Source organism: Leuresthes tenuis, unplaced genomic scaffold (genome assembly GCF_036924035.1).
Source record: "Leuresthes tenuis unplaced genomic scaffold, fLeuTen1.0.hap1 SCAF_3, whole genome shotgun sequence".
Classification (NCBI taxonomy): Eukaryota; Metazoa; Chordata; class Actinopteri; order Atheriniformes; family Atherinopsidae; genus Leuresthes; species Leuresthes tenuis.
In genome coordinates this window covers 9,699,677-9,727,264 of record NW_027325357.1, presented here as the reverse complement: position 1 = coordinate 9,727,264, position 27,588 = coordinate 9,699,677, and the positions used below count along the sequence as shown (strand labels likewise).

Sequence of the window (27,588 nt, the reverse complement as noted above, 5' to 3'; positions counted from 1 at the left end):
AGCCACTAGTCTCCCAGGGCTATTGGCTGGAACAACTTTTATTAACTACTCTCCTATGAAAAATGAATCCAAACATTCTGCAAATCGTCGTTAGATTTGTGAGAGGTCGGGGTTGACGTCTAATCCCATTTGAAAGGTTTGCTCATTTTTCACGGCACCAGTCACAGTAGTCTGTGTGGAACCCTCATCAGCAGCTTGAAAGAAGAATTAGTTAAGTGGCAGTTTTCTTGAAGCAAGCAATAAAGCATGTCTTAGAGCATTTTGGCTTAGTTGTCATAAGTGTCATTGAAAGCTTCTCATTGTACCTTCTGGTACATGAAATATTCATCTGATCCAGAGCTTTTTCTTTCTTCATATTGCCAGACAGAGATTACATCAATTTAGCCAGCCCCGTACTGAAATGCTGCCAGAGCTGTTCATTTAGTTTTGTTGTTGTCACCTGCTCACTCTGGTTGTTTTTCTGTTGCATGTTACTTCTTCTTGGGTGACATGGATGGTGTGGTGATATGCTTGGTGTTTTTGTTGTGCCCAGATTAAACAGCCTTGTTCTCTGTCATGCTGTGTGACTGGGCTTCTCTTAATGCTTGCTTTTTCCTGTTTCCATACATTGTGCTGCACGTTTATTATTTATGAATGCATGCAAAGCTACCTCTGTTGCAATATTGCTCCACTGTAAATAATACATTTGGCTCCAACATGCAGTTTTAGCTAAGGTATTAGTGGACTTCCACATAGTAGATCACAGTGTTGTCTTACAGCTTCATGAATACTGGCCCGAGTCCCAAAAATGCTGCCCTTTGGAGTCTCTGGCACCTACTCTGCTGTCCTAAAGGCGGGCTAATGAGGTGCACCACAGTAGCTCCAAGTTATCCTTTTGACCTTACATTTATTATGATGCAGAACAGAGTCCAGCAGCAGCTTGGGGATTCATTATCTTAGCAGTAATGTGGCTGGTATTGGTTTCTTGTTTTCCTGGAAAGCTTTACCGCAGTCTTTTCATGAACTGAACCTACTAGCTAAATCCTGTCTCTGCAAACAACAAAAACTTTCTTCTCTAAACAGAGAACCATCAAACTGCTTATCAAGGACCCAAAGCTAATTCATCTGTAATGAATTCCAGATCCATTGCCCCCAGTTAGTATTTATGCAAAGCATCATTCTCATTCACTCTGCCAGTTTATTAGAATTTATTTTTTTCTCGCAACTCATCGCCAGAAGTGAAAACTTTTTTAAGGCTCAACGTTGTACTGAAACATACACGGCAGCCACTTCAGCATGGATGCAGAAAGTAGGTCAAAGAATCAACATAGAGTCACATTGGGTAAGGTAAAATGATAACTACAATGGCAGATAAACGTGGTAATAATACATTTAACGGTAGCGTTTCCTGTTGAGTTACATTCACAGGAACATATTTCCACTTTGGCATGCAGGAAAGACACTTAAGCCAGCTTGCTTGAGCAGTCAAAACTATTTCACAAAGACATAAACCAGACATATGTAGCGTAATTACTATTAACATCTATATTGACCATTTTTACTTATAAGGAATAAAAGTCTAATTAATACAGTATGAATCAGTCTCATGACGCTACTTAATAGTTCTTGCATAAAGTGACCTTTTGTATCACGTAAGTAAACCTCAAACCTCAACCTCTACAACAACTAGTTAAAACATTTAAATTATTACTCCAAACACACTCGAAGAATCAGGAAGACTTGGAGTGTATTTTCCAGCACTAAGATTATAGCAGAAATATGTATATGAATAGAGAAAAGGAATTAACCAGAGGGTGATGTAAGACCCTGTGGGTCAAGACATCAGAGGATGGAAAACACAAATAACTGACCGTAAGTTGGGTAGATGTATAACTGAGATGAGGGCAAAAAACATGCAAAGCTGTGTGTACAGACTGCAAAATTGTATGTTAGGTGGGTTCTATGCTGTATATAGAAAGAGGTTGAATGTGTGCGGTGCTCTTATTGACCTGACTCGTGATGGATGAAATATATATATATATATGTTTGTATGTATGTTTTTTTTTTTTTTTACATTCTGCACCAATGCCCCCATCACCTCCCACTGAGCTGGCATTGTGGGAAAACTGTAAACAAATGACTTTCTCCTGAATCCGTTATTTGTTGCATATTTGTTGATTGGATTTGATGTTTCTCTGTAGAATAATAATTGATATTACATCAATCATTCCAAAAAAACCCAAAAACATAGTATTCAGTTTAGAATAGTGCACAGACAACACAGCAACACGTTTCAAAGAAATTGGGACGGGGGCATGTTTGTGTTGCACCAACTCTTCTTTTTTTTCTCTACAACACTGTGTTTGGGCAACAAGGACACAAATTGAAGTAGTTTTGAAAGTAAAATATTTGTGGAAGTAGTCCATATGACGACTGATGTTGATTCTTTAAACAAGACATATTGCTCCTTTTCCCTTTAGAATGAGTGACGGAACATCCACGACATGCAGAAATCATTTCCAAATTTTATCTTCGGACCACAGGAGACTTTTCCACTTTATCACAATCCATCTCAAATGAACTCAGGCCCATAGTGAAGTTCTTACTTGTATTTATACATGCAGGGACAAACTGTTCCCGGACAATGTGTTTTGTTGAGGTGGCATTCCTGAGCCCATGCAGGGATTTCCACGACTGCTGGCTGATTTTAATGTAGCACCATTCAGTACTGATTTTAGACTCATACCTCAGAATTCTCTTTTCATGATTTCCTGTACTGAAGATGACAAAATCCTAAAAAAATACAGCAGGGTGGCAAACCCCTCAGAGAATGCTAACAAGAAAGGTGGGGGGAGATGCTCATATTCTATCCTCATAGTAAACCTAAAACTGTGTGGAGCCATTTTATTTTCTTATTTAAAATAAAACTGTCCCCAACTAAATGGTTGCCGATTGCTGAATCTTATATGAATAGATAAATAAAACTATACATAAGACATATATAAGCCATAGCAACATCTGTGTACAGCTGTAGTAAAGAGGACTGCAAGGATCAATCAGTGATGCATTGTGTTAAAAAACCTGTTTATGTTCAAGGAGGAAATAAAATCAGAAGTGTTCCCAACTTGCTGTTGAGTGTTAACACCACATATGTGGAGATTGTTGGACTGGTGCTTTATTGCCACCATTACTCATTTTATGTCAGGTTCATCTCTTGATAGTTCTTATCTGCTCAGTCAGTCGTTGGAGCTTAATTTTACGAATATGAGGACCCGAGCAAATAATGTTTATTGTAGAGTGACTTATATTGCTTTAAAGAAGCGGAATGATTTTCTGCTTCAGCAGGCACATTGTTGGATAAAAAGGGAAAATAAGGCTTGAAGATCCACTTAGCATGACTTTGATCTTATTACAGCTTATGGCTGGCTCACACATTCACTTTATGTCAAAATACTCTTTCACGGTTTTGAATATGCATTTAAGTCGGTGGTACACAGCACACAAAAAACAGCATTTTGTGTATGAGTCATTATCAGACATGACAAAAGTGCTGCTGAGCGAAATAATTCAGAAAAATAACCTGTCGTAAAGGTTTGCAGATTTTTTTAAAAATGCAAATTATTCAAATGTATCCAGAGGATAATGGAGGGAAATGTTGATGCTACAAGGCAGCATTTCTACATATTGTTTTTTTTACTTTTAACTCAGACTAGGTTTGCGTGGTCTTATTCTTTGGCAGCTCTGCAATCATTTTTGAAAAAAGATACTAAATCATACGAGGGAGGAAACAGAGAAAAGCTATCCAGGGGGAACATGCAGCCACACAAAATTGAGCCAAGGTTCAAAGCAGGAGGGCTCTTTCAGCTCAGGAATTATTTAAGCTTGAAAGTTTTCAGCTTTGTAACAACTGTTAATATGAAATTTATAATACTTTCATAAACCAACATTAGCAGTTTACATATGTCTCATCAATGCTAAGTTGTGGAGAGTAAAATAAGATATAATTAGTTATGATTTGATTATGTTTTCATATTTAATCTTTCATAAGTTAAAGGAGGGCATGTCTTTCTTTCTATTACATATTAAGAAGTACTGAATGTTGGCCTATGAAAATAAATGTAACTGCGCTTAGTCAAGAATATGTTCTCCCTCTCAAATTTTCATTTTGATGCTTGAATGACGTCGTACAGTGTGCCGGATGCAGTGCATTTTCAATAAAATGTGATTGAATGCAAAACAAAATGTGTTTTGCATATTTACATTCTAAACCTGCAGTCCCTGACTCTTCCTCTGTTCACCTGTGTCTGTGCAGTGTGATGATTCAGTGGGACAGCTATCTGATCCCTGCTGCGTTGGACCATGTGTCCGGTGGCACAGAACATGCTGTGAGGACTCAGAATGAGTCAGAAGCAAGCAGACCTCGCTGAACCTCAACACACAGGAGATAGAGAGATAGATAGGGACAGGGAGAGATAGAGGGGCTAGCCAAGTGTGTCAGAAGACTGCAGCTACACTGAGGCGACCTCTGCTTCTGTACCTGAGGGGATGTTTATCTACAGGTCTGAGCCTGATGGTGGCTTCTGGAACTAAGCACTCTGTTTCCTCTGGTCTGCCACCTCCAAAATAACGTCATATCAAGCCTGGCGGGGAGCAAACATTGGAATGTGGCCACAGTCCTCCACCTTTGCCCTCTAAATTTACCGCTGTTTTTCATAACAACCATTTTCTCTGCCAGCATTAGACACAACGGGAGTCTGCAAGTCACATTATGGCGAGTTACTGAATAGGAAATAATGACGATCCAGTTTCTACACAGCTGAATTGAAAATCTCTCCGAGTCTTACTATCTTAAAAGAAGAGATACATTTAAGGCCTATAATACACATTCGGAAAATAGTCTGACTCGAAGGCAATCTTTTGAACAGAACAGACTAAAAGGTCTTCGATCACTGCTGTGGTTGTACCCAGGAGCAAAGTAAGGGTAAGCTTCAGTTAAATCTTGAAAAACACAGTTGAGGGAGGTTACCACACAATCTTTACAGCATGATATTGACTGAAAACATGTGTTTTGGACCCTTACCCTCCCAAAATGCTGCAGATTCTTATTTGACTCTTTTTTTTGTTTTTTTTAGTACAACCCAAATACAAAAAAAAGTTTGGATGCGGTAAAATGTAAATAAAAACAGAATGAAAATCTTTGCAAATGTCATCAAACAATATTTTACTCATATTGGAACATATATAGAAAGTGTCTCAAATATTGCTATTTCATGAATAATATTAGCTCATTTTGAATTTATTGGCAGCAACACATCTAAAAAAAGTTAGGACAGGGTCATGTGTGAAATGAAAAAAAGAGTCGCTGTTCCTTCAGAAAGGAATGTTTTCCCATTCTTGTCTCATATGGGATTCGAGCAGCTCAGTTGTTCTGGGTCTTTGTTAAATTTGTTGCTCCCAGGCTCCTCTACTATGAAGCTATGCAGTTGTAATAGATGCAGTGTGGGGTTTAGCATTGTCTTGCTGATACATACAAGACCTTCCCTGAAAAAGATGGGAGCATATGTTGCTCTAAAACCTGTAAATATCCTTCAGCACTGATGGTGCTTTTCCAAATGTACTAGTTGCGAGTTCCATAAACTTTAATGCACCCCCATACCATGGGAGACATGTTTAAACTTATCACTGATAACAAATTGGATAGTCCCTCTCTTCATTTGTATGGTGGATGCGGTTTTCCATGATTTCCAAAAATAATTTAAAATTTTGATTCGTCTGAGTATAGAATTGTTTTCCATTTTGACTGAGAAGACGGTCCAGAGAAGACTACAGTGTTTTTGGATCATATGGCTTCTTTTTTGTACATTAGTGCTTTAGGTGGTGGAACAATGGTGGAACAATGATTTCTGGAAGCGTTTCTGAGCTGATGCACTGATTTCCATGACAGAATCATGTCTGTTTTATTGCAGAGCCGAGTGGCCAAAGACCATTGGCATCCAATATTGATTTTAGAGGAGTCTCTTTTACACAGAGATGTCTCCAGATTTTCTTTTGATGACATTATGTACTGCAGATTATGCGATAATCAAAACATATTTTATGTTCTAAAATTACACCACAATTTGTGAATGCAGTATTTGTGAATACTGACCACTTTCCATTTAACATAATTAATTACACTGGCTGTTTCAGGTTAGTACCACTTACTTTTACAGCCTTTTGTCACCCCCAATCTACCTTTTTGAGACATGTTGCTGCCATCAAATTCAAGATGAACTCATGTTTTTCATAGAATAATAAAATGTGTCTGAATTTATTGGAAGTGACGTTGTATTACTGCTTAACCTTGCACTGAAATCTTATTTGAGGTTCTATAGGTATAGGTTTTTATTATGTTTTATGAGTAAATCTGTACATGTATATTACAAATTAAAAGACAAACCTGATCCTTTTCCCTCTTCTTTAGGGAATCTAGTGGCTCTGCTATGCTGTGTAAACCTTTTGCTGACATGGTTTGAAACTACTTGCAGCAATCAATGCAAATTTGATTTGAGTGATCACCTTTATCCTGTGATGTGGTCTGATACAGAATGACAGTGTGCATATTTGTGGGTATTAAAATTATGTGAAAGAATGTTCATAAACTTGAGTAAAGTTCAAGCTGCCCTTTCAGCATGATGCAGCTCAACACCTCATTAAAACATTTTTTCCTTAATGATGTCACACCTCTATGAATTAAAATTTGTTATGTTAATATTTACATTGGTTAATATCAGAACCCAAAAAATTGCAAACATTATTAAGTCTTGTCTTTCTCCTCTCAAACCTGTTTTTACTCTCAACCGCTCACATTTGGACTTTGGTCAGGACCAGATGATTGCATAGGGATTGGGATCCCTGTGCTCCGGTGTTACCGAACACAAATCTAGTGTTTTTAACATTAATAGTGATGGGAGTGAGTAGCCAAAAAGTAATACTTAGTAGACCGTTACTGCTGATTGTTACTGAGGGGACTGTGCAGGTCATTTAGCTAAGAGTTCAGTATTGGCAAAGAAGGCCTTTGATCCAGGAAACTGAGGGTCATGTCATTCTTTTTCTACATTTGTTTTCCATATTTATGTTTCAGTTCCTCTTTGGTGATGTTAATGTGATAATAATGTATGTCTAAGTTTAGTAAAAGATCTCTTGTTTACCACAATTTAGAGGTCAAATCGGTCAAATTGAATAATTTTCCTTCAGCAGGTCGCGTTGTATCATTGTATCATCAGCAATCAGAAAGGAAGACATGTACCATCTGGGTTATTTGTAGTAAAGTAGTAAAGCCCGTTTAATAGACTGACGATATTCTAAAGAAAAAAAAATGTAGTCAGTAAATCAAAGTGAAACTGAATGAGGTAATTATGGTCTTGAGCACTTTGAAAAAAATGTGAGGAATATATTGGTGAGTGAAAGAAAAACTAACAAGCAAACAACCCCCCTATATGTTGCAGTTGTATTTACATACTTCATCATTTTTGTCAGGCCTGCCAACTCAGCCATATGCTGCAGTGTTAATCATGCATTTGATTACATGCTTGCACCATTCCCTTAGAACGTATAATTTTGTCAGGTAATCAGTCATGCAGAGTTAAAGCTGTCTCTGACAAGCTGTGTGATGCTCATCTGTCACTTGTCGTGTGATTTTCTCATGGCAGTCAGCTGTATAATGCACAAATCTTTTTTCTTCTTTCCAGTTTTCTAAAGGATTGCTTGGGATTTGTGGGTACAAAGCACGCTTGGAGCAAATTCCATCACTTTATGGAAATGGCCATTCCCTCAATCCATTCATCTGGGGATTTAAGTAGCACGCTTTCTCCTTCATCCTGTCATTACAATCCTTTTGTTAACCAGTCATTCCAGCTCCCTACTGGATTGGCAGCTTCTCTGTTTTTAGCGTTTTAACTCATTATTTTTGTCATAAAGATGCTTTAAAAAAGGTACAGAACTACATGTGATACATCTACATGGAAAGATGACAGATTAATTAGTTGTTCTTATCACAAAGACAACTGTAAGCGTCCATTTCATCAAACAAGGGATATTAGGATCAGCAGCTAGGGAACAATATTTTTTTGTTTTGTTTTGTTTTCTTGTCCAGACATTAAAAGTGCTGTAACTATCAATCCAAAAATAGTGACTGTGTTATATGTTTGAATCTTCTGGGTTCTATGCAGTTAAATTATTCAAGACAGCAGATGTGTAAAACACACACACACACACATATATATATATGAATATATATATACACACATATATATGTATATATATATATATATATATATATATATATATATATATATATGTATATATGTAGATAAAACACATGCCAGAGTATCTGTTTTTATGTCTTGAAAATTCACAAACAGACCCTTTGTTACTCCATTGAAAATGTTGAACAACCCACGTCTACAGAGAACATATAGTATGTATAGTTTTCAAAGGAACTACATCTACTGAGGAAATGCTGTTACTGCTGCATAGATGTAGTCTGTTACACTCTCCTCCCTGAATACTGAATACATTAATGTATGTATATATATTATTTGGATAAATGCTTTATTTCTGTTGTACACAGAAGTAAAGCTGCCATTTAATTTGGTTGATTCAAAGGTACAATGTTTTGCTTCAAATTGTGGTGGAGTAGAAGTTGAAAGTGACATGAACTGATAATAATCAAGTTGAAAAGTAAAAAAATAGCCTGCGGTACTTTACAGTACAATACTTTAGAGAATGTGTAATGATGTTTACTACTACAAATGGAAAGTAAAGAGAGAAAAAAACTATATGTGAAACATTACATTGATTTGAACAGAAATATGTGTGTATTGTAGATGTAAATATATTAACTCTGATTGTTACTGTAGGCAGCCTTTGAACTTGGGCTTTAATAATTTTCCTGAGTCCATAGTTCTGCCCATGCTTTCTGTGTCAGTAAGTGTAATAACTGTTTATGTAATTGAGGGAAAGCTTGGCCTGAGGCATTACTACTGGTACACAACCGACTGTGTGTCATATTCAGTTGTGAGAAGAACAAAAATGACTAACTTATACAGCAACTCTGGTTTGGATTTGCCCTCCAACTACCGCAGACACCTCGAGCTTGTCAACTTTGTGTCATGTATCAACTGTAAACACACTTCTCTGTCTTATTAGTCACATTTACTCGCTGCTGCACCAAGGCAGAAGATGGCTGGGGGTCGTTTGCTGTGTGAGAGATTGTGTGTTTGTGTATACATTTGTGTGTGCATTATTCCCATCCATTAGGCTGTAATCAGAGAAAATGCTTTATTTCACAATGAGCAGTTGTGAGAATCAAAAAGAGCAGAGGATCAAAGGATGCAGTGAGTGCTATTTCGCTGTGGTTGCTATGCAACACAAAATTTGCCATTCACATGCAAGGTATCTATTTAAATAATGGGTTATCTCTACACAAGATGAGTTGCTATTTCTAAGTGGTTAAATGAAGCTTTCTTGTGAGAAAACTATATTTAGTCAGAAACCATTTCTTGAGAAACTCAGTGGCATTCATACTTCATTTAGCTCTTGTGGCACACATGGTACTCAGCTTTCAGCTCTCCTAAACTACTAAATGGTCTCACCTGCTTTGTCTTAGAGAAAATGTAAGTTGCATGTGTGAATTTTGCAATCAAATATGATTTCCAGTTCTTGCCTTGCACAGAGGCCAGAAGTGTGCACTCTTATAACACAATCATCTGGAAGGTGGGTGCACAAGTGCAGTTAATTCTGCCTTTATGGCTCTGAATAACCAAACTTCATTTTGACAGGTTTGGAAATTGTATGTGACAAAGCATTCCAAAGTGGAAATTTGGTTTTGTTTTATTATATAAATAGTTCCAACCTTGAGATAAGCCATTTTGTGGAGTCAGTGTTGTGGCTTCTTTGTGGAACTGGTGTGCTCAGGGTGAATAGGCTTTGTTTAAGACATACACTGCCGACTAGACTTCATGTTCTGTGTGCTTGGTATAGAAAAACAGTCCTGTTTTGTTGAGTTACTGTGCCTAAATTTAAACAATTTGTCATGCTTTATCCGCCACAACAATGTGTTTTAATAGAGAAATCAAATTAATACTGAACAATGAAGGATGGATACTTGTGGATGTTTAGTCAATTGTTTTTCTGCTTTTGCAGTTTAGTACATTTGCTATGATGTTGATATAATGTTTATTCTAAGAGGCATTGCATTTTTTCAAAATTATTATTATTAGTTAAAAAAGTCATTGTTACATGACACATATTATTCCTTTTTGGCAGTATATCTGACAATAAGCTTTGGTCAAAATATAATGGGAGAATAGTACTGTAGCACCCTTCTGAACCATGTCTTTACACCTCTGTTAAAAGTAGTATGTTTAGGGGATGAAGGGAGCCCTTTGACTCCTCTCCACTACTGTTTTCTGAACAGCGTGTATGTTTTGACATCAGACTTACAGTTTTACATGATCATGCAAACACACTTTGGACACATATTACACTCAGTAACCCTTAAAACACATTTTATGGTTGGAAAGAGTTTTTTGTACTTACGCTGAGAGATCACACTACCACACAAGGCACACCGAGCTCACATAATCACCCACTAAACTTGACTGGAAATTTTAGATTTCCATTTTTTTGGTAAATACTTAAATATAAGAAAGGTAACATATAAACATCATCCGCAGTTTGAAGAATTACTGATCCCTCTTTTAGACTTAATCTCATTATGAGTCATGTGTTGAACTGGCCCAGTTTGGTGAAACACTGAAGTAACATTATTGCTGCCTGTAGTTAATAGGCCAGTTAAATTCAGATTAGGTCTTCCATAACATGTAGTCTCAATAAACCCTGGGCACTATCGGCCCAGTCCTTAGACTAATCCTAAGAGAGAAATGTTTTTTTTTTGTTTGTTTTGTTAGAGGAGAACGTGAAATGCATTAAGAGACTCACAACAAGTGGGATTTTCTTGTTGGAATACAAAACCTGACACAAATAGTGATATTCTTAGTGATTTATTTTTAGATTAAGGGTACTATGTAATTTCTTATGAAAATTAGGCTTAATATCAAAGCAAAAACAATTGTTTTGACTTTCCACTTCCAAGGTGCAGATCCTAAAATGAGATACATACAACCTTAGATAAATAACAACACAGCACATGTGCTGTGCTTTACAGCCAAACATCTGCGCTCTGGTCTCATCTGTCCAAAGGACACTGTCCCAGAAGTCTTGTGGTTGGTTCAGATGCAACTTCGCGAACCTCAGCTCTGTTGCCATGTTCTTTTTAGAGAAAAAAGGCTTTCTCCTGGTAACCCCAAACAAGCCACATTTTTCAGTCATTTTCTAAATCTACTGTCATGAACTTTGATGTTTTAACATACTCACTGTGGCTTGTAGAGTCTCAGAAGTAGCTCTTGGTTTTTTTGGTTTTTTTTTTCTGAGAGCTGTACAGTCTGACCTTGAGCTGAATTCACTGGGAAGTCCACTTCTAGGAAAATTGATCATTTTTTTTCAATGTTTTCTACTTTTGAATATTCTTTGTCACTGCAGAATGACAAATTCCAAATTGTTCCAAAATGGCCTTAAAACCCTCCCAGATTGATGGGTAGTAATAATTGCTTCATGAAGGTCAGTACGCATGTCTGTATGCCTTTCATTGTCTAAATGTTTCAGACCGGAATTAATTAAGTTATTCCCTTCTACGTATGTTGTAGCTTGTCTATTCAAATGTACTTTCAGATCTTACATGCTCAGAGTTTAACTGTGTCGTTATCTAACAAACTACTAAGTTAATTCATGAGAGGACCCTTACAGTCTAGTGAGAGGAGAAGCTGAGTGGGCCATAACGTGACATAGCTGCATACACATTGATCTCATTTGTGTATGTTAAAATGTGCCTAAACCCATCCCTAAAATAGGTTTAACCTGTTCAGGGCATTTTGTGATGAGCCACCTGGTCCCAGTGTCACATCAGTCAGGTGGAATAATTTTCTTGTTAACCAGCTCCAATAAGCCACCTGAACACCACCAGACCCACGACTGCAATCGCAGCTCAAGAAAGTAGAATTAAATTTGGAATAAAACCTGGCAATCTACAACTTGAATAAAAAAATCTACATTAAAACAATAAATACTGTAAATTTCCTTCTCAGCACCGTGCTCTCAAATTGTAATTACTCCAAGAGTTCAGCTGTCAGAGCAGATTTATCAGTTTTCTCTGTTTCCTGTTCTCTCCATCCGCAAATATATGAAAATAAGGTTTAGCACAAACATTTAATTATTCATATCGTGCTTCATATTTCTTTATTTTCTGTAAGATAAACCAAACCAAGCTTTTTTCTTCAAAATTGCGTTACCACTTCATGTGGTCCATAGCTGATGTTGTGGATGTTATTATCATTTTACTCGTCCTTGACTCTGTATTTTTTCAAACATACATGTAATGTTTACACGTGTATTTTCTTGCCACAGTGCCTTGTTGGTTCTGTCTCCCTGACACCTGATGAATTATTCATTTCTGTATTTCAGAGACATTTCATGAGTCTTCATCACTGAAGCTGATGCGGTACTAATGTTGATTCCCTGTCAGTCCAATCCATTCAAGATACATGAAGTCGCTGCCAGTGCAAGCCAATGTAATTTTATTCAGTACAATGCAATTCAACTAAAGTATATGATGCTATGCACTTACATCTTTGATTTTTAAGAAAACAGCAAACAATACATTGATAATAAGCTTAATTTTTTGCTTACATAAGTGTGCCATTTAAGCTGTTTCTTTTTGATTGGTAAAGAACACTTGGCCCTTCTATCCTTTGTGGTTAAAAATATAATAAAAAGCCTGACAAAACGTAAAATCAAGTCAGTCATAGACCTTTCTTTAAACCAGTCTGCCTTTCCTCTTCTCTGTCTCCACCTCACACATTTAAAAGTTGAGCTATTTAAGGATCGTCAGAGTTAACAATAAAGGGAAGTGTACTATGCAGAAACTACTGGCAGCAGAACGATGTGCGAGCAAAAAGCAGTGGTGTCGTTTATGAACAAGAAAGCAAGGCGTGGAGAAAAGAGCTGTGATTTTTTGCTTGCCAGTTTTCATGCCAAGGATGCTGTTAGAGCAAGGTAGAGCTCAATCTGAGAGGCAGACATCTCCTCACTCACACACAGTTATTGTTTCAAGTTATGTTAAAGATGTACTGTACACTTAAACATGTTTTTGAGCTGTGGACTAACTTCTCGGGCTGAACTGTGATGAAACTATTGATATATTCTCTTCTCTTCATATACATGTTAATATTGACATTTTTACCAAATTATGAACCGTCTGCATTTCATCTTCAATTCAAAGTTGTCTCAAGGCACTTTAAAGATATAGTCCCATTCAATCCAATTAATTGTAACTGAGTTATAATCCAATTAAATCAAATTCATTATAATCCAAATTGGTCTAATTCATATAACGCCAAATGCCAAATGCCAAAATTTGACTAGGTCAGTAAATGTGAAAATGAAAATCTCATCCTTTGTTTTCATGTCATGTCAGACCAAAAGTCAACTATTATTGTGTGATGTTTTTGTCCTCTAGAGATGGATGCCTTATCTACCACAGTCCCAGCTGGTGTATTTGAGTATGTGACATCTGGGCAGAGTTTTACTTGTCATTTGTTTAACTTTTCTAGATTTTTTAAAGTAATTTTTCACTGTTAAAATGATTCCCCAAATAGTTAAGGCATGACTATAGAACAGAGTCTCATCTTATCAATATGTCGAATAAGCTGTCACAAAGACACCAAAATGATGCATAGTTGGAACATGTGATGTGGCTTCTCATCCCTCAGTACATGACATGCAATGACATGTAGAACCTTTACAACAAATGTTGTAATGACATGCAACATGACTTTGTCTATTATTCATTTGCTATTTCACAAGAGCAGGCTACATAAACACCATTTGCATTTACACTGAGTGCATTTTTACCTTTGACTAATGTTACCTTCCTTCTCAAAGAAGCTTTATCCTCTCTTGCACTTGCCTCAGCTCAGAGACCTATTGGCAATACTTGGCTGTAGGTAAAGGCCTGTGTTCATGCAGTTTAGAACCCCTTAAGTCCTCCACAACAGTAAAGGTCAGATGAGTCTGAAAGAGAAAAGTCCTTCACCTCAAAAAGGGTACCTTGACTCTTTAGTCTCCTATGGTCCTGGGCACTGAGCAACTCTGTCTCACACATCCACCTTGCCATTCTTCCATGATAATCTGTGACCTCCCTCAGCATCAGGGGCAGCCTAAAACTTGAGACTAGGACAACACTGTAAGAGAAGTGACAGATGAAAGGAGATGAACAGGACATCTTGGAGAGGAGGAGTCAGCAAATTTACTATGAATTTACTGCAGTATCTTACTCTATTTGATAACAAGTTAAATAGAAGAGATATGTAAATTACCAGTAAAAGCTGTCAGATAACTAGTAGCTTTAATTAATCATTAGATAAAAGGGTTTTCTGTTATCAGGCCCTCTCTGAAACATGTGTCTGCTGTGTTCTTCAGTTGTTGGTGCGTTTGGGAAGTTCCTGTCTTTGTAATAATAACAAAGTTAATAGTCAAATCAATGCTTAAGGTTCTGTTGGTACGGTTGCGGTTTATTTACCTTCATGTTAGATTACTGAAGCTCTGACAACATGACTGCAGCTGGTTGCCGGGTTGATGAAAATCCCCATGTTTGCATAAGAGGATAAATATAAAGTTGCTGCTGCAAAGGAAATGCCAGTTTGAGAGGCAGAAATTGACCTGCCAAGCAGAGTTTACAGAGACTTTACTCACTGTTACAAGGGTTTCAAGTAGTTCTTGTGAAGAATGTTCATGCAAATTTTTTCATAATTGTAATGGTGTTATTCAATTAAACAATTTGCAATTGGTTGGATTATTCTTATCTATACAGAGTTGTGTAATAGTAGCTCCCAATTTTTTTAAAATATTTGTTTAATTTGTAGGGACTGATGAAAATTAAATGCTAAAGTAGCTGATTTTATTACTAGCGGATTTTGTAAAATTATGTTAAACCCACAATTGTCCAATACTTGTTAACTGTAACATAATATTTAGTCGAATCCTGCTTAATTAAACTATAATAAATACATTGTGAAATAACAAAACATGCTAAGTCTCTTCTGCCAGCATAAAATGTTTGAAACTAACATCATCACTCACAAATTATTGTTCATCTTTCTAAATAATCAAAGCACAGAGTCAATACTCAGCTTGTACCATTACATATAATGCCACATTTTTCTGAAAGTTATTACATTGAAATCCACTTATTGTACATCCCAGTGCATTAACATCTAATAACACATTTGACATGAGATTAATGTCATAAAACAATAAGGATTTTCAGTAGAATTAGGCTTAGAAGGATGTGCATTTGTTGGCAGAGATAATCTTGGCTAACATGCACCTCTCCCTCATATTCACCTCGCATGGCAGCCTTTAGTTTGCCTTACCTTAGGTCAACCCAGGCTCCTCTTTGTCCAAATCTGGATTATCTGGTTTCAGCATTTGACCAGACAACAACAAGTGCTAACTTAAACCCCTGGCTTCAAATAGCTCCCTTGGTGGTTTTGTGGTGATGTTACAGATGCTGAGCTTTTCTGCAGTCTGTGCACTCATAACATTGTGATTGCGTCAGCTGTCTGAGCTTGTACAGAATTAGAGCGTCGTGTTAAGATCTCACCAGCTCTGGCTGTCAGTACAAAGACAGTCACAGCAAAACATCATGTGAGCCTCTGCCAGATAAGCAAGAGTTGATCTTTCTGCATGAAACCAAGCATTTTACTAATTTGAGTGGCTTGCACTGGAACCGAGTTCAAAGCAAAGCTGTGATTTGCGGCTGCTTTCTCAGGAGAGGGGAGACGAGCTCTGTTGGCAGTAAGAAGAGCCACTTATTGTTTGTTCCACTCTCCATGGGCTCCTTAGATGGAGATGGAGGGTATTACTGGACAACAGTCAGCTGAAAGTACATGAAGATTACTGAGCACATGAAGGCAGACCACACAAACAGCATTACTCACCTCCTAGGTAGCTTGATAACAGCAAGTGGGACAGAAGAGAACACAAACAGACTCTATTTGCTCTCTGTCTGCAGATCTAAATTGGTGTTATAAATTGCGGTATGTATGTATTTTCTAAAATTATCCCAGAATGTACCAGCAAACACGTAGCCAGGATCTGCACGCCACACACAGGACATGCATTGTTTATTCGTTATTTAAGAACCAAAGAGAGCCGAGAGTAGGCAGGCAGCTGTGGAGTAAAAAAGTTCAATCAAACTTACGGAAGTGAACAGCAGACACTGAGGCAGAATAACAGTAGTCCCAATCAAACAAAATCCAGGCAAGAATTCAAGGTTCCAACAGGGCTGGTGACACAGGAGAGGATCATAGGAACGAGACAGGTGAGGTAAACAGATGGATTGACAAGGGAAAAAGAAAGACAAAGACTTTATATAAACATTCTGAATTAGTTTTGATTTATTTACGTATATATTCTTCCCAGTTTATTTTGTTTAGTACCTTGTCTTTGTTATCCATTCTGGTTATATCTATGATTTCTACCTTGCTTGCCTGTTTACTTTTGGACTTTGTTTCATTGTACTATTTTAGACTACATAGACTATTTTGGAAACCCAGCTCAGCATCTCTTTGCATTTAGTCTTTCTTTAATAAAGTGTTATAAAGTGTATTTGCACATGCCTCTACTGTAACTGCAACTATTTTTGACCAAACACTTACACGGGTGATCAAGAAAGGGAAGAAAAACAACCTAACTAGAACTCAGTTTAACCTGTACTGAACCAGTACACCATAACATTATCATAACACTCGATCGTAGTCTAATCTTCAATTAAATTAACATGCAATAAATTAACCTTTTAGCATTTCAATGTACTTATTTACTTAAAATAGTTGTGGGATGGATAGTAATTTTAGATGTTTAATATAACATACAGTTTACATTAAAATGATATAACTAACACAGAACTAAATTGTAATTGCACAAATTAACATAACAATGCTGTCTTTCAATGTTATTTGTGGGTCTTTCTGTCGTTAGATTTGTCTTCAACGCAGCTCAATCATGTTGAGATCAGGTGATTGGCCCAGTCTGTGCAGAATATTCTATGTCTTGACTGTAAAAAAAATGTTATTTTGTTAAGCATGTCTAGAGTCGTTGTCTATCTGTACTGTGAAGCATTAGCCAGTCAGCTATGCTCCATTTTGCTGAACACAAGCAGACAGCGCATCGCTATGCACTGTCATCCAGATACCTCTGCCATGTAATTATAAATACTGTACCACTTGAAGCCATTATCTGTTTTACAGATGTCATTAAATGCGTCAGATCTGAGCTGTTCCATGCATTCATCTGACGGTTTTTTTGTCCGTCATTCCGGTTCAGATAAATCTTGGTTAATCTGTCCAAAGACTGTTCCAGAACTGTCCTGGGTTTTTAAGATGTATTTTTCGCAGACTCTTATCTGACCTATCTGTTGTCATGTCTTATAAATGTTTTTTCCACGTAGTGGTGAACCCTCTTCCTTTGCTCTGGTCCTCTGCCCTTGGCTTTTCTCTTTATGGTGTTATTTTTGTGAAGGGCTTTTTTCTTTACCATGGAATCCCTTCCATGGTAAAGAAAAAAGCCCTTCACAAATGCGATCACAGACTAATCTTGTCTACTGTGGTTGTCTCTGCCTTTTTATGTTGCCAAGCTCACCAATGCGTCCTTTTTATCTCTGAATGTTCCTTCTATCTCTCTGATGGATTTGTTCTGCTTTTGCAGCCTAAGGATGGCTCATTTCACTTGCATTGGGTGCTCTACTGACTGCATGTTTCAGGGGACAACAACTTTCCAAATGCAAATGACACACTTGGAATCGTCTTTTGACCATTTTCCTGCCTATTCAATTAATAAATATTACAAGGAATTTCCACCCCTTTCCATTAAAAAGATCTTGATTAATTTGTCATAATACATTAAAGCTCCTGAAAAAGAGGGTTGTACATATTAAAGAGTTGTAATTTATTAACATTTACCCCAGTTTGGATATGATTACTCCTACATAAAAGCCCATATTAATTGTATAAGTGTAATTTGAGTGTGATAGAGATTTTTAATACAATATTTACCAAATAGTTGTGATATAAAACCATGGCTTAAACACTTATATACTACAAGATCATTCTCTCTGTCAAACACTGTCAAAAGACTTGCAAAAGTGCAGAAATTCATGTCAGAATACTCCAAATTGAATGAATAGCCATTCATTCTCTCTAATCTAATCTAATCTAATCTACCGTAATCTAATCTAATCTAATCTAATCTCTCTCTTTATTCTGTTTAGGGTCACGGGGAGCTGGAGTGCATCCAAAATGCTAGACCCCAAATAGGTCTGCCATCTATCACAGAGCTAACACAGAATTTAACAACCATGCACACTCACAGCCATACATACAGTTTGATTAGTTTAAAACTAGGAATGAGCTAAAGAGCCCCTATACACCAACCTGATAATCAGTCATCTGGCACACCTTGGTGAAAATCAGTTTCTCTTGTCAGTCTTTTTGTTTTTGGTCTGTCAGAGGGAGAGCCCACTCTGGTTGGTATTACAGTGTAGTACAGTTGAATAAGTGCATGAGAAGAGAAGCGGGAGTGATGAGAGAAAGACATGTGGAGTGAAGGAACTGAAAACTAACATGATTCAAGAGAAACCTGCTCTGTACAAAACACAAAGAGACACACTATCAATGTTACAAACAAGAAACTTCTTGCTATGATGCAACAGAACTAACTAACACACCGATTTGTTGCCCCAAAGTTGAACAGTTTATTCAGATTTACAACTGGCACTCAAACAAATCCACTGGTTACTACAACTCTATTATTCTGAGGCCATTGTAAATTAAAATTTTTTCAATGTTGGCATAAAACATCCTTGGTGTGATGATACTTGCAGTGTGTAGCCACATCCTCTACACAACAAAGATACCCATTGAAAGCTCTTTTTTTGTGATTTTAGGAGTTCGGCTAATTGACCACCTGTGACAAGTCAAGTCAAAGCTCTGGGAATTGGTTGGCTTTAGCCCAAGTGACCAAGCTCCAAATGCACAAGTGTTTTTGTGTTGGTCAATTAGCTAACTGCTGCTGCTTTTTTGTGTCTTATTCCTTTCAGAATGCAGGAGAGGGACCTACAGAGCATGTGCAGAAGGGTGCTGCTGCTGACCGTCTGTATGGTGTCTCTCTGGGGACAACTGACCAGTGCATCTTCACACCGAAGCCACATAGGTACTCCACATGTGCTCCTTTTTGATCTTTTTCTGAGGATAAGTATCTGAACTAAGGGATTCTGTGTAAGGGATTTGTTTTCATTTATAATAACCAGAAACACGCATTCTCCCTAACTATGATAATTTGTCCATAAAATGTTAATGTATTTTAATGTAATTTTGAAATTACTGAGTTACTTCCAGTAAAAAAAACAGCTGGGAAATATACATAATTGTAATTTGTAGCAGGAAGAGCGAAAACAGAACAGATAGTGGAAGGAGAGCTTTGTACATGTTTTTTGTAAATTCATTTTTACAGATTTGGTAACCTGTGAAATATTATCCATGTTTGTGTCATTGGTTGTTATCCGTCAACCAACCAAGTTCAGCATTTGAAATTCAGATGATTGTATTGTTGAATAGCCTTTTGTCACCCTGAACCATACAGTACATCACCACACTAATATGGTGAAAGGCATCAGAACAAATTACATTTGATTGCATTGTGTATAAGTTGGTACAGCAGTCACAGCATATCAGAAGTCATTTTTAAAAGCCCAAGCCACATGAGCTAACCAAATTTCACTCCTTGGCTTTTTTAGATTGAAACTGACATAATTAGCTAGACTTTCTTAGTTTCTGTGAAAAACAGTAAGGTGATGATGTTTTGTAAGGTTGCATTTTGCACATGATGATCGTTCCGTGGAAAACATAATCTCAATGCACCAAGTGTGCACACATCTCTAAGGGAGTGTGTGTTTCAGGCTGGGGAGAGGACCTTTCAAAGTGATTCTCCCTAATGAAAAGATGGCTTGAACCCTGGGCAGAACGGTAGAAACGGTGACTACACATTGAAATAATGAGCCATTTTCCACTGGAGGAAAGTCAACACACTGTGGCTGAAAGCAGAAACATGACCAGTAAAAAGACTTTGATTGGATAATGACAGGATGGAAACAAAGAGACGGCTCACATTATCAGAAATGAAACGGAACATGTCTTGTCAAGGTGGGCTTCAGAGCAAAGCAAAAACGAGTTGAAAAGTTGCAGCAGCAGAATTAATTTCATGTCAGGCACACTTTTGCATGTGTTGAATGGTTTTACAAATTAATAGCTTCCTTTTAGATTCACCTTTAAAGACTTCTGGAAGCAGGAAGCTATTTTACCTAGATTTGATGTTTTAGTAATATGTTACTGGCCCTTTTTTTCCTCATAAATAAGGGATCCAGATGTAAAGGCCACAGGGGTGCATGCAGATCACCTCATCTACCAGTGTATTGGTCACCTAATACAGCCCTATGACAGCTGGAATAGGTTCAAACTATAATTAAAAGTGAAGTCATGAAATGGATCAGTGACATTTAAGCCTTTTAGTAATTATCATTATTGTGTAAAAATACACAGTAACAATATAATGTTTGTTTTGGGATTATTGAATTTTGATTTAATTCAAATCCAAATGCTACCTGTGCTGGAAGATACTGTGCGCTCTCATGCCATTGCAGTGCTGTTACAGTAAAGTGTGGTAGTATTTACAATTGTTTTGTTCATAGATTGCTTCTGTAAACTGGTCCCTCGTAATTCTAGGGACTGTAATATTATTTGCACTTTATGGTGACTATATAAGCAAGTGAAATACCAGCATACAAGATTTAGTTGTAGCTGTTATAGTGTCAATAGAAGTAGTAGAATTAAAAGCAATGTCATTGATAGGCTGTTTGTTGTAATACCTCTAAAATAAAGTAGGTTTTAAGATATATTGTGCCACTAACACAATAATACCAATTCCTATTCTTACTTCAAATAAAAGGACCTGTTGTTTCAGTGAAAAAAGAAATCTTAGAAGCGCCTATCAGAGGAGGAGAGACCTCATACACCGTGCCTGCCTTGAGAGTCTCTCTTGGCAGTCTTTTGATGACAGGCAGATGACGAGCAAGTGTAGGTTGAGCAGTTGAGAGTACATATGAAGGGTGAAGCGTGTGATCATCACAGCCATTTGCTCCCAGAACCACTTTTTGTGCACGGAGGGGATGCATACTTCTCTGCTCATGCATACTGCTCTGCCTTTTCCATTGTTTTTCATTCTTGGAATTTGTTCAAGCGCTCTGTGTTTTTATGTGCACACCTGGTTTTAATGTGCACAGGTTTTGTAATAATATTAGTGCCAATGTCAGAAAAAAATCCACTTGTGGGATAAGACAGCATTCATTCAAAGGTTAACCTGTGAGCTCATTAACTGTCACAGTCCTGACTATAGAAAGGATAAGGGCTCACACGCCGCCATTTGATAATTCTTTTAAGCCAAAGAGAAAGTTTGCTTTGGATTGCTCAGATAGCAAAATAACTTTGACATGGTCTCTCCAAATGGTGGGCTCTCCATAGTCGTCTTACTTCTTCTTACTTACTTTTTCTACTGTGAGGTGTTTTGTTGCACTGTTGCCTCCTTGTGGTTTTATTTGTCCACTAAGGTTCTCCATGGTCGGATTATTTGGTGTTTATTTCTGGAGATGTGCTTGTGCTCATTCTCTCTTCAACAGGAAGCGTAAAGCATCCTTGCACAGCTTAATGAGTTGACTAGTTTGTCCCTAGTAATAAGTAGAAATCATGTTCTTTTACAGTTTTCCTCGATAAAACAAACACAAAACATACAGCAGATGAAAATACAGGGTGAACACTGATATATACGCGATGCAAGGTAGAAAGTAAATTGACTTTTTTTGCTGACATAAAACAAAAGTTTTTGTCAAGGGGATTTCCTTTATATAAAAAAATATATTGTCACCAGCCAAAATAAAAAGTTAACTTTCACCAAGAAGGTTGAGGCTGTGTGGGCTTGCTGGCTTGAGCCCAAGTAATATTCTTCAGGGTTGTGATTTGAAGACTTGGTGACAGAAGTATGTGACAGGCCTTTTCCTGTTTAAACATGACCATGCAAAAGAAATTATATTTAAAGTTTGGTGTTTAGGACTTGTCTGGCCTTCACAGTTAAGCCGTAATACTGAGTGCAAGCCAGGCTTCACTGTTTACCATCACTGAAGACCTTGGTGGTGAATTGAGATATACTGCAGCAGGAAGCTGTTTGGAATAACAACAGACAATCAAGTACCTCTATAATATTCAGGTGCCCACATACCTAAGGCAAATTACATGTTTTCTTTGCACCTTGTGTAATAACTCATCACTACCTGAATGCAACCACTACATGAACAAACATGGCTGATCACTACTACTTAGAATGCAAACAAAAAACAGCTTCCCGTAGCTTCCCGTAACAAAGTTGAATCCTTTTCCCACTCATTCTGCATATTCACACATATTTGTTTATAGAGATTACATCATTGTGGGCCTACAGGAGAGAACTGAATCCCACGTTTAATCACAAACATGGTGAATAAACCATTTAATCTCCAATTTTACATTGGACTCTCTCTTTTTTTTCATTTATCTCACACTTGCGGATTGTGCACTTATTCATGTGATTTATTGGAAGACTGAGGGAGAGCCAATACAAGTAGACTCTCCACAGACTGCACTGACACTTCTGTAATCACGTAGCCTGTCCCTGAGCTACGGAGGTCAAACCAAGGTGGGCCCAATAAACAAACCTCTTTAGCCCTTCTGTTTATTGAGGTGGGGGCTTTGCCAAAGCAATTGGACCTCTCACCATTGCCTGACTGGAGCAGACTGAGCTTGCATAGTGCACACATAACCCCCCGTAATAAGACCACTGCATCCCCCAGAGCACCATCTACATTCATTAGCTAGTCATGAAAGAGTGGAAAGGGTGAAGAAAGGTGGGAGAGGGTGCTAAAGGATGGTGTTCTGAGCGAGAGTGAGTGCGGTAACAAGTACCTTTCGGCTGTACAATTTGATTTGGTCGCATCGATAGGATTTAGACTGATGATGTGACAAGGTCAAATGGGAGCCTCATTACTCAGCTATTTAGATACTTGGAAGCTTTTTTCTTAACTCACACTGCCTCATTAGAAAAAAAACAGCAATCAAGCTCTTTGGTTTGTTGGTCAGTGTCTGCAAGGGCATACATGGTAGAGAGGAAAACAGGCATAAAGAACACATTTCCAACTGAGGCAACATGGCAGCAGCTCCTTCTTCTTGAAATGAAAATGCTCCAAGCTGTGCTCTTTACAGGTTGTAAACTCTGTTAGATGTTTGAATATACCACATTAAGCCACATGGCTAGCAGATAGTTCCACAAATTGTAAAATGACTTTGAAGATCAGGTTTACCCTCCTTTTCTTTACTCACACACACAAAGGGCTTTACTACCTTATTAATAAGATGAAACTGTGCTCTGGCTCATTTGAATTAAGTAGAATATTTCCATATTTGCTTATGGTAGAGATTTTCTAAAAACTCTGTTAATGCTTCAGGGGATTTCCTTTCTTTTTATTTTACTCTATGCAAATGCTATAACTTTTTTTGCCTTTCATTCTCAGTGTTCCCTAATATTCAATATAACTGATTATCCACAGTCCAAACTAATGATAGAATCAAGCAGAAAGTTTCGCCTTACCCCTCACGCTTTCCAAGTCTGATTAATTTTTGAAAACATGTGTTAAGATATGTTACATTAATGACAATCGAAGATCAAAATATGAATTTGAATTGCTTCCCTGTGGCAGCTTGGAAGGAAAAGGCTATGAGAGACCTTCTTATGCTAACAGTGGACTTTTCAAGCTAAAAGGTTTAGATTATTTCAGAAATTCTAAAATAACAGAAACTGACAACAAACCCAACAACAGCGCCACAGTGTACCAGCAAAGACATATTAGAAAGGAATAGCCAGATGGTTAATTAAAGGAGTTTTTATACTGTATTTTGCACTGTTCAGTTACTGAAGTAATTTCTGCTTCTCCCTTTGTTCATATTTTCTTGGGTCACCAGACAAGCACAAAACAAAAAAAGCTAAAGAAACTTTAAAGTTTTCTTCATTTCAAAAGGTATTCATTTGATGAATACCTTTTAAGACAAGCATCAGAAGATAAAGGCGGTTTTGCCCAGCGAATATATACAAGTATTACTGTTTGTTTAACATAATGATTTGTGTTTCCTAATGGCATGATATGTCAGCTGTACTGCTGTGTGCAAACTTGTTTTGTGTCAGTGTTTTGGAGTGACCTGTCCAGGGTGTACCCCGCCTTTCGCCCGATGACTGCTGGGATAGGCTCCAGCCCACCCGCTACCCGATTAACGGATTGACGGTATAGAAAATGGATGGATGTTTTGGAGTGCATTTATTTTGATTATGACGAACCAAGTCTGCAGCTGAAAGTTATGGGGGAAACTATAGCTTTTATTTATTTATTCTTAAATTTATTCAAAGCCCAAAGCTCAAGAAACATTTCTGTTCTTGAAATAGAAGTCATTGGTTCAAATTAGGATTCATTCCGGTTTTATTTGTCTGATGTTGACTTGTCTTTTTGTTCATAGTTCTTTGTCAGATCATTGTTGTTATTTTCCTCATGGTTCTTCCGGCTGTTCGGTGTGTGTCAGTTTTTGCTGTTTGGTTAGTTTTGTATTTAGTTTTATTTTCATGGTTTAGTTTGTGGTTTTCCATCTCGGCCACATTTTTCCTCCAGTCTGCTGTCCCACATTTGGGTCCTTATCTCTCCATCCCCAAAGCTTAACAGCACCAAATAGTGACATATTTATTCAATATGATACACAACCACTTTATGATGAACACACATTAGCCACTTAACAATCCTCTTTAAGACCACACACAAACACAAAACTTTGACATTGCTGCTCTGAATGTATCGTATGGTCAGAGTCCAGGTGAAGCTAGTAGCTACACACTTTCTCTCTCAGCTCACAGACTTTAAACAGTGAGTTATAAAAACTGAATTGCTTTTCTAGTCTCTAGGAATGCTGTAAAAATATAAAACATGCATGGATTAAACATGAGACATGATACAGATTAATTATTGAATACATTTTGCAGATGCCCAGGCAAGTGCACACACCCTCTGTACATTTCTGCCTTATTATTTAACTCAGGCGCTTCCCTGTATGTTGCCTCTTCCAGCTTGCTTGCTTGTAAAGAGCCCTGAATTGAAATAGATGTTGTGAATGTGGATTTTTTTTGCTGCATGTTAGCATGAATTAGCTTTCTGGACACTTCACATCACAGGTCAGTGTGAAACCCTTGCCCAGAGATAGCATGACATTATACCGAGCGGCTGTGTGCAGGTCACCCCCACCCTGGGGATGCGTAGAAATGTGAATGTGGAGCATTCATCCTGACATTTGGAGGGCCAGTAGATGACACAATTGAGGATAGTGAGCAAGCAGAGAGAGATTGAGATGGAGATGTGGGGCTGTTTGAGATGCACTGTGGGGATGACAGGGGTCAGCTCGCCCCATCTCCCAGTGGCAGCTCCTGAGATTAGAAAACCATCAAACGTCCTCTGCTATACGCATGTGAATGGCAGCTGTATAGATGAGCCATGAGTGGCTGCGTGTGGCCTTAGTTGTATCCTCTCTGTGTGTGGTTATGTAGCCAACAGAGGGGAGCAGGGGACAGTGCATGTGCAAAGAGAATATCAATAGTCTTTTTTCACTAGAGGAAATCAAAGTTCAGACATGAGCTTCTGGGAAATGTGGGAGACATTTTTACACATTAATCTAATACAAAGCTTAAAGTGGAATTCAGGTTTTATAAAACTTCTTGTATGTCATCGTGGGCAATGTCTTAAACATGTGCTGTGCTTTCAACAACGGGAGACCCACAATTGTTTTTCAGAGCTGTTTTTTCTTTCTTCCTTTTGTTCTAAATTTCTGAATTACTTTTGATCAATAACACAACAATAATAGTAAAACATTTTTGCCAGTTCCTGGTCGTGTTTAAACACTAATATTACTTGGTTAAGGTTAGTAAACGATTGTAGATCGTAGGTTAAAATACATTCTTTTTACATTGCCACTCTCATCTTAGTAGATGACTTTGTGTTAACTGTCTGGTTGACACATTAACACAACAAATTACAACAACATTTTGACACTTCCTGGTTGGGTTTAGGCAATAGTAGCACTTGGTTAGGGTTAGAAGTCAAAACTACTTGATAAGTGTTAGAACTAACTACCCATTTGGTCATTTTGGTGGAGCACAGACTCAAACATCAAACGTTTCACTGACTTTGACCTATCAGACATAATCTGAAGTTACTATCTAAATCTTCATAGTTATAGCATGCAAGGATCAGCAAGATGCAACTTTAACTGTGCCCATCCCCTGAGATGAAGTTCAAAATGGCAGGATTTGAAGCATCAGCTACAAATCAAGTGTGTACCAGCAGCAGTCTGTTTTGGAATATGTTGCATAGCTTTCGTGAGCAAAAAGGGAGCATTTCAGATGTGTTCAACTCACTTTTTATCTCTAAATGAAGAGGTTTGGTTTGTTTGCAGTTTTTGATCAGATGTAAACTGTTGTCCAGTTAGTGTAAATGGGTTCAGGGATCAGACCCCATGGGAGTGATTTCCCTTCAGAGGTACCACTAAGGTTCTGGCTTAAAATAAAAATCTGAAAAAGTCATAGCAATCTTTGGATTATATTTTTACCATTGGCCTTTTTCTTTTACTTTTCTCACTTGTTTAATGATGGCACAGAAGCTATTTTTAACTATGTATTTTCTAACAACTGTCTGGCAGCTAAGAAGAATACTCCAAGACACAGAAGCCCCAAGTGTAATTGCTCATAACATTTGACTGTATGGGAATTTGAATTTGAGTTTTTGTTGCTGTTTGTTGTCATCCTACATAGAAACATGTAGCTATGAAAACATATGCTTCAAGAAGGCCAAATAAAAAATAAAAAAGGGAAAACCAGAATCCTCTTCAGCATCTGTGCTCTAATTGCATTCATCTCCATTCACATCTGATCACGATAAAAAAAAAACTGACTGTCATAATAGCCTAGAGTAAAATCTGTCTGTGTTTCACCACAGCTGAAAGAACCCTTACCGTGCCAGAACTGCATGCGCCAGAAGTCTTCCATCTTCATTCCCTCTCTAATTACAGCTCAAATGTAAACCCATTATCCCTCGCCACATTATGAGGTACCTCTGGCGATTCTGAAACTCAAAGAAATGAGGATTTTTGGATTTTGATAGAAATCGAAGGAGAGCCTGCTGATAATGATTTCAGTTGATGAATGCAATTAGTGAAGAAGTGCTAACAGCACGGCAGTAATTGGGTCTTACAAACTAAAAGGCTGCCCTTACCCAGCAATTAAAGCAAC

At 37.6% G+C, this 27,588-nt stretch overlaps 1 protein-coding gene across 1 annotated transcript in view; it reads left to right on the top strand.

Annotated features, from left to right (window-relative positions):
- tafa3a (TAFA chemokine like family member 3a) overlaps window positions 1-27,588 on the top strand; it is a 99,781-nt gene that overhangs the window by 43,472 nt on the left and 28,721 nt on the right. The window contains exon 2 of the mRNA XM_072383110.1: window positions 19,235-19,347. Coding sequence (XP_072239211.1) covers window positions 19,236-19,347 — 112 coding nt within the window. The 5' untranslated portion in view covers window position 19,235. The remainder of the gene's footprint in view (window positions 1-19,234; window positions 19,348-27,588) is intronic.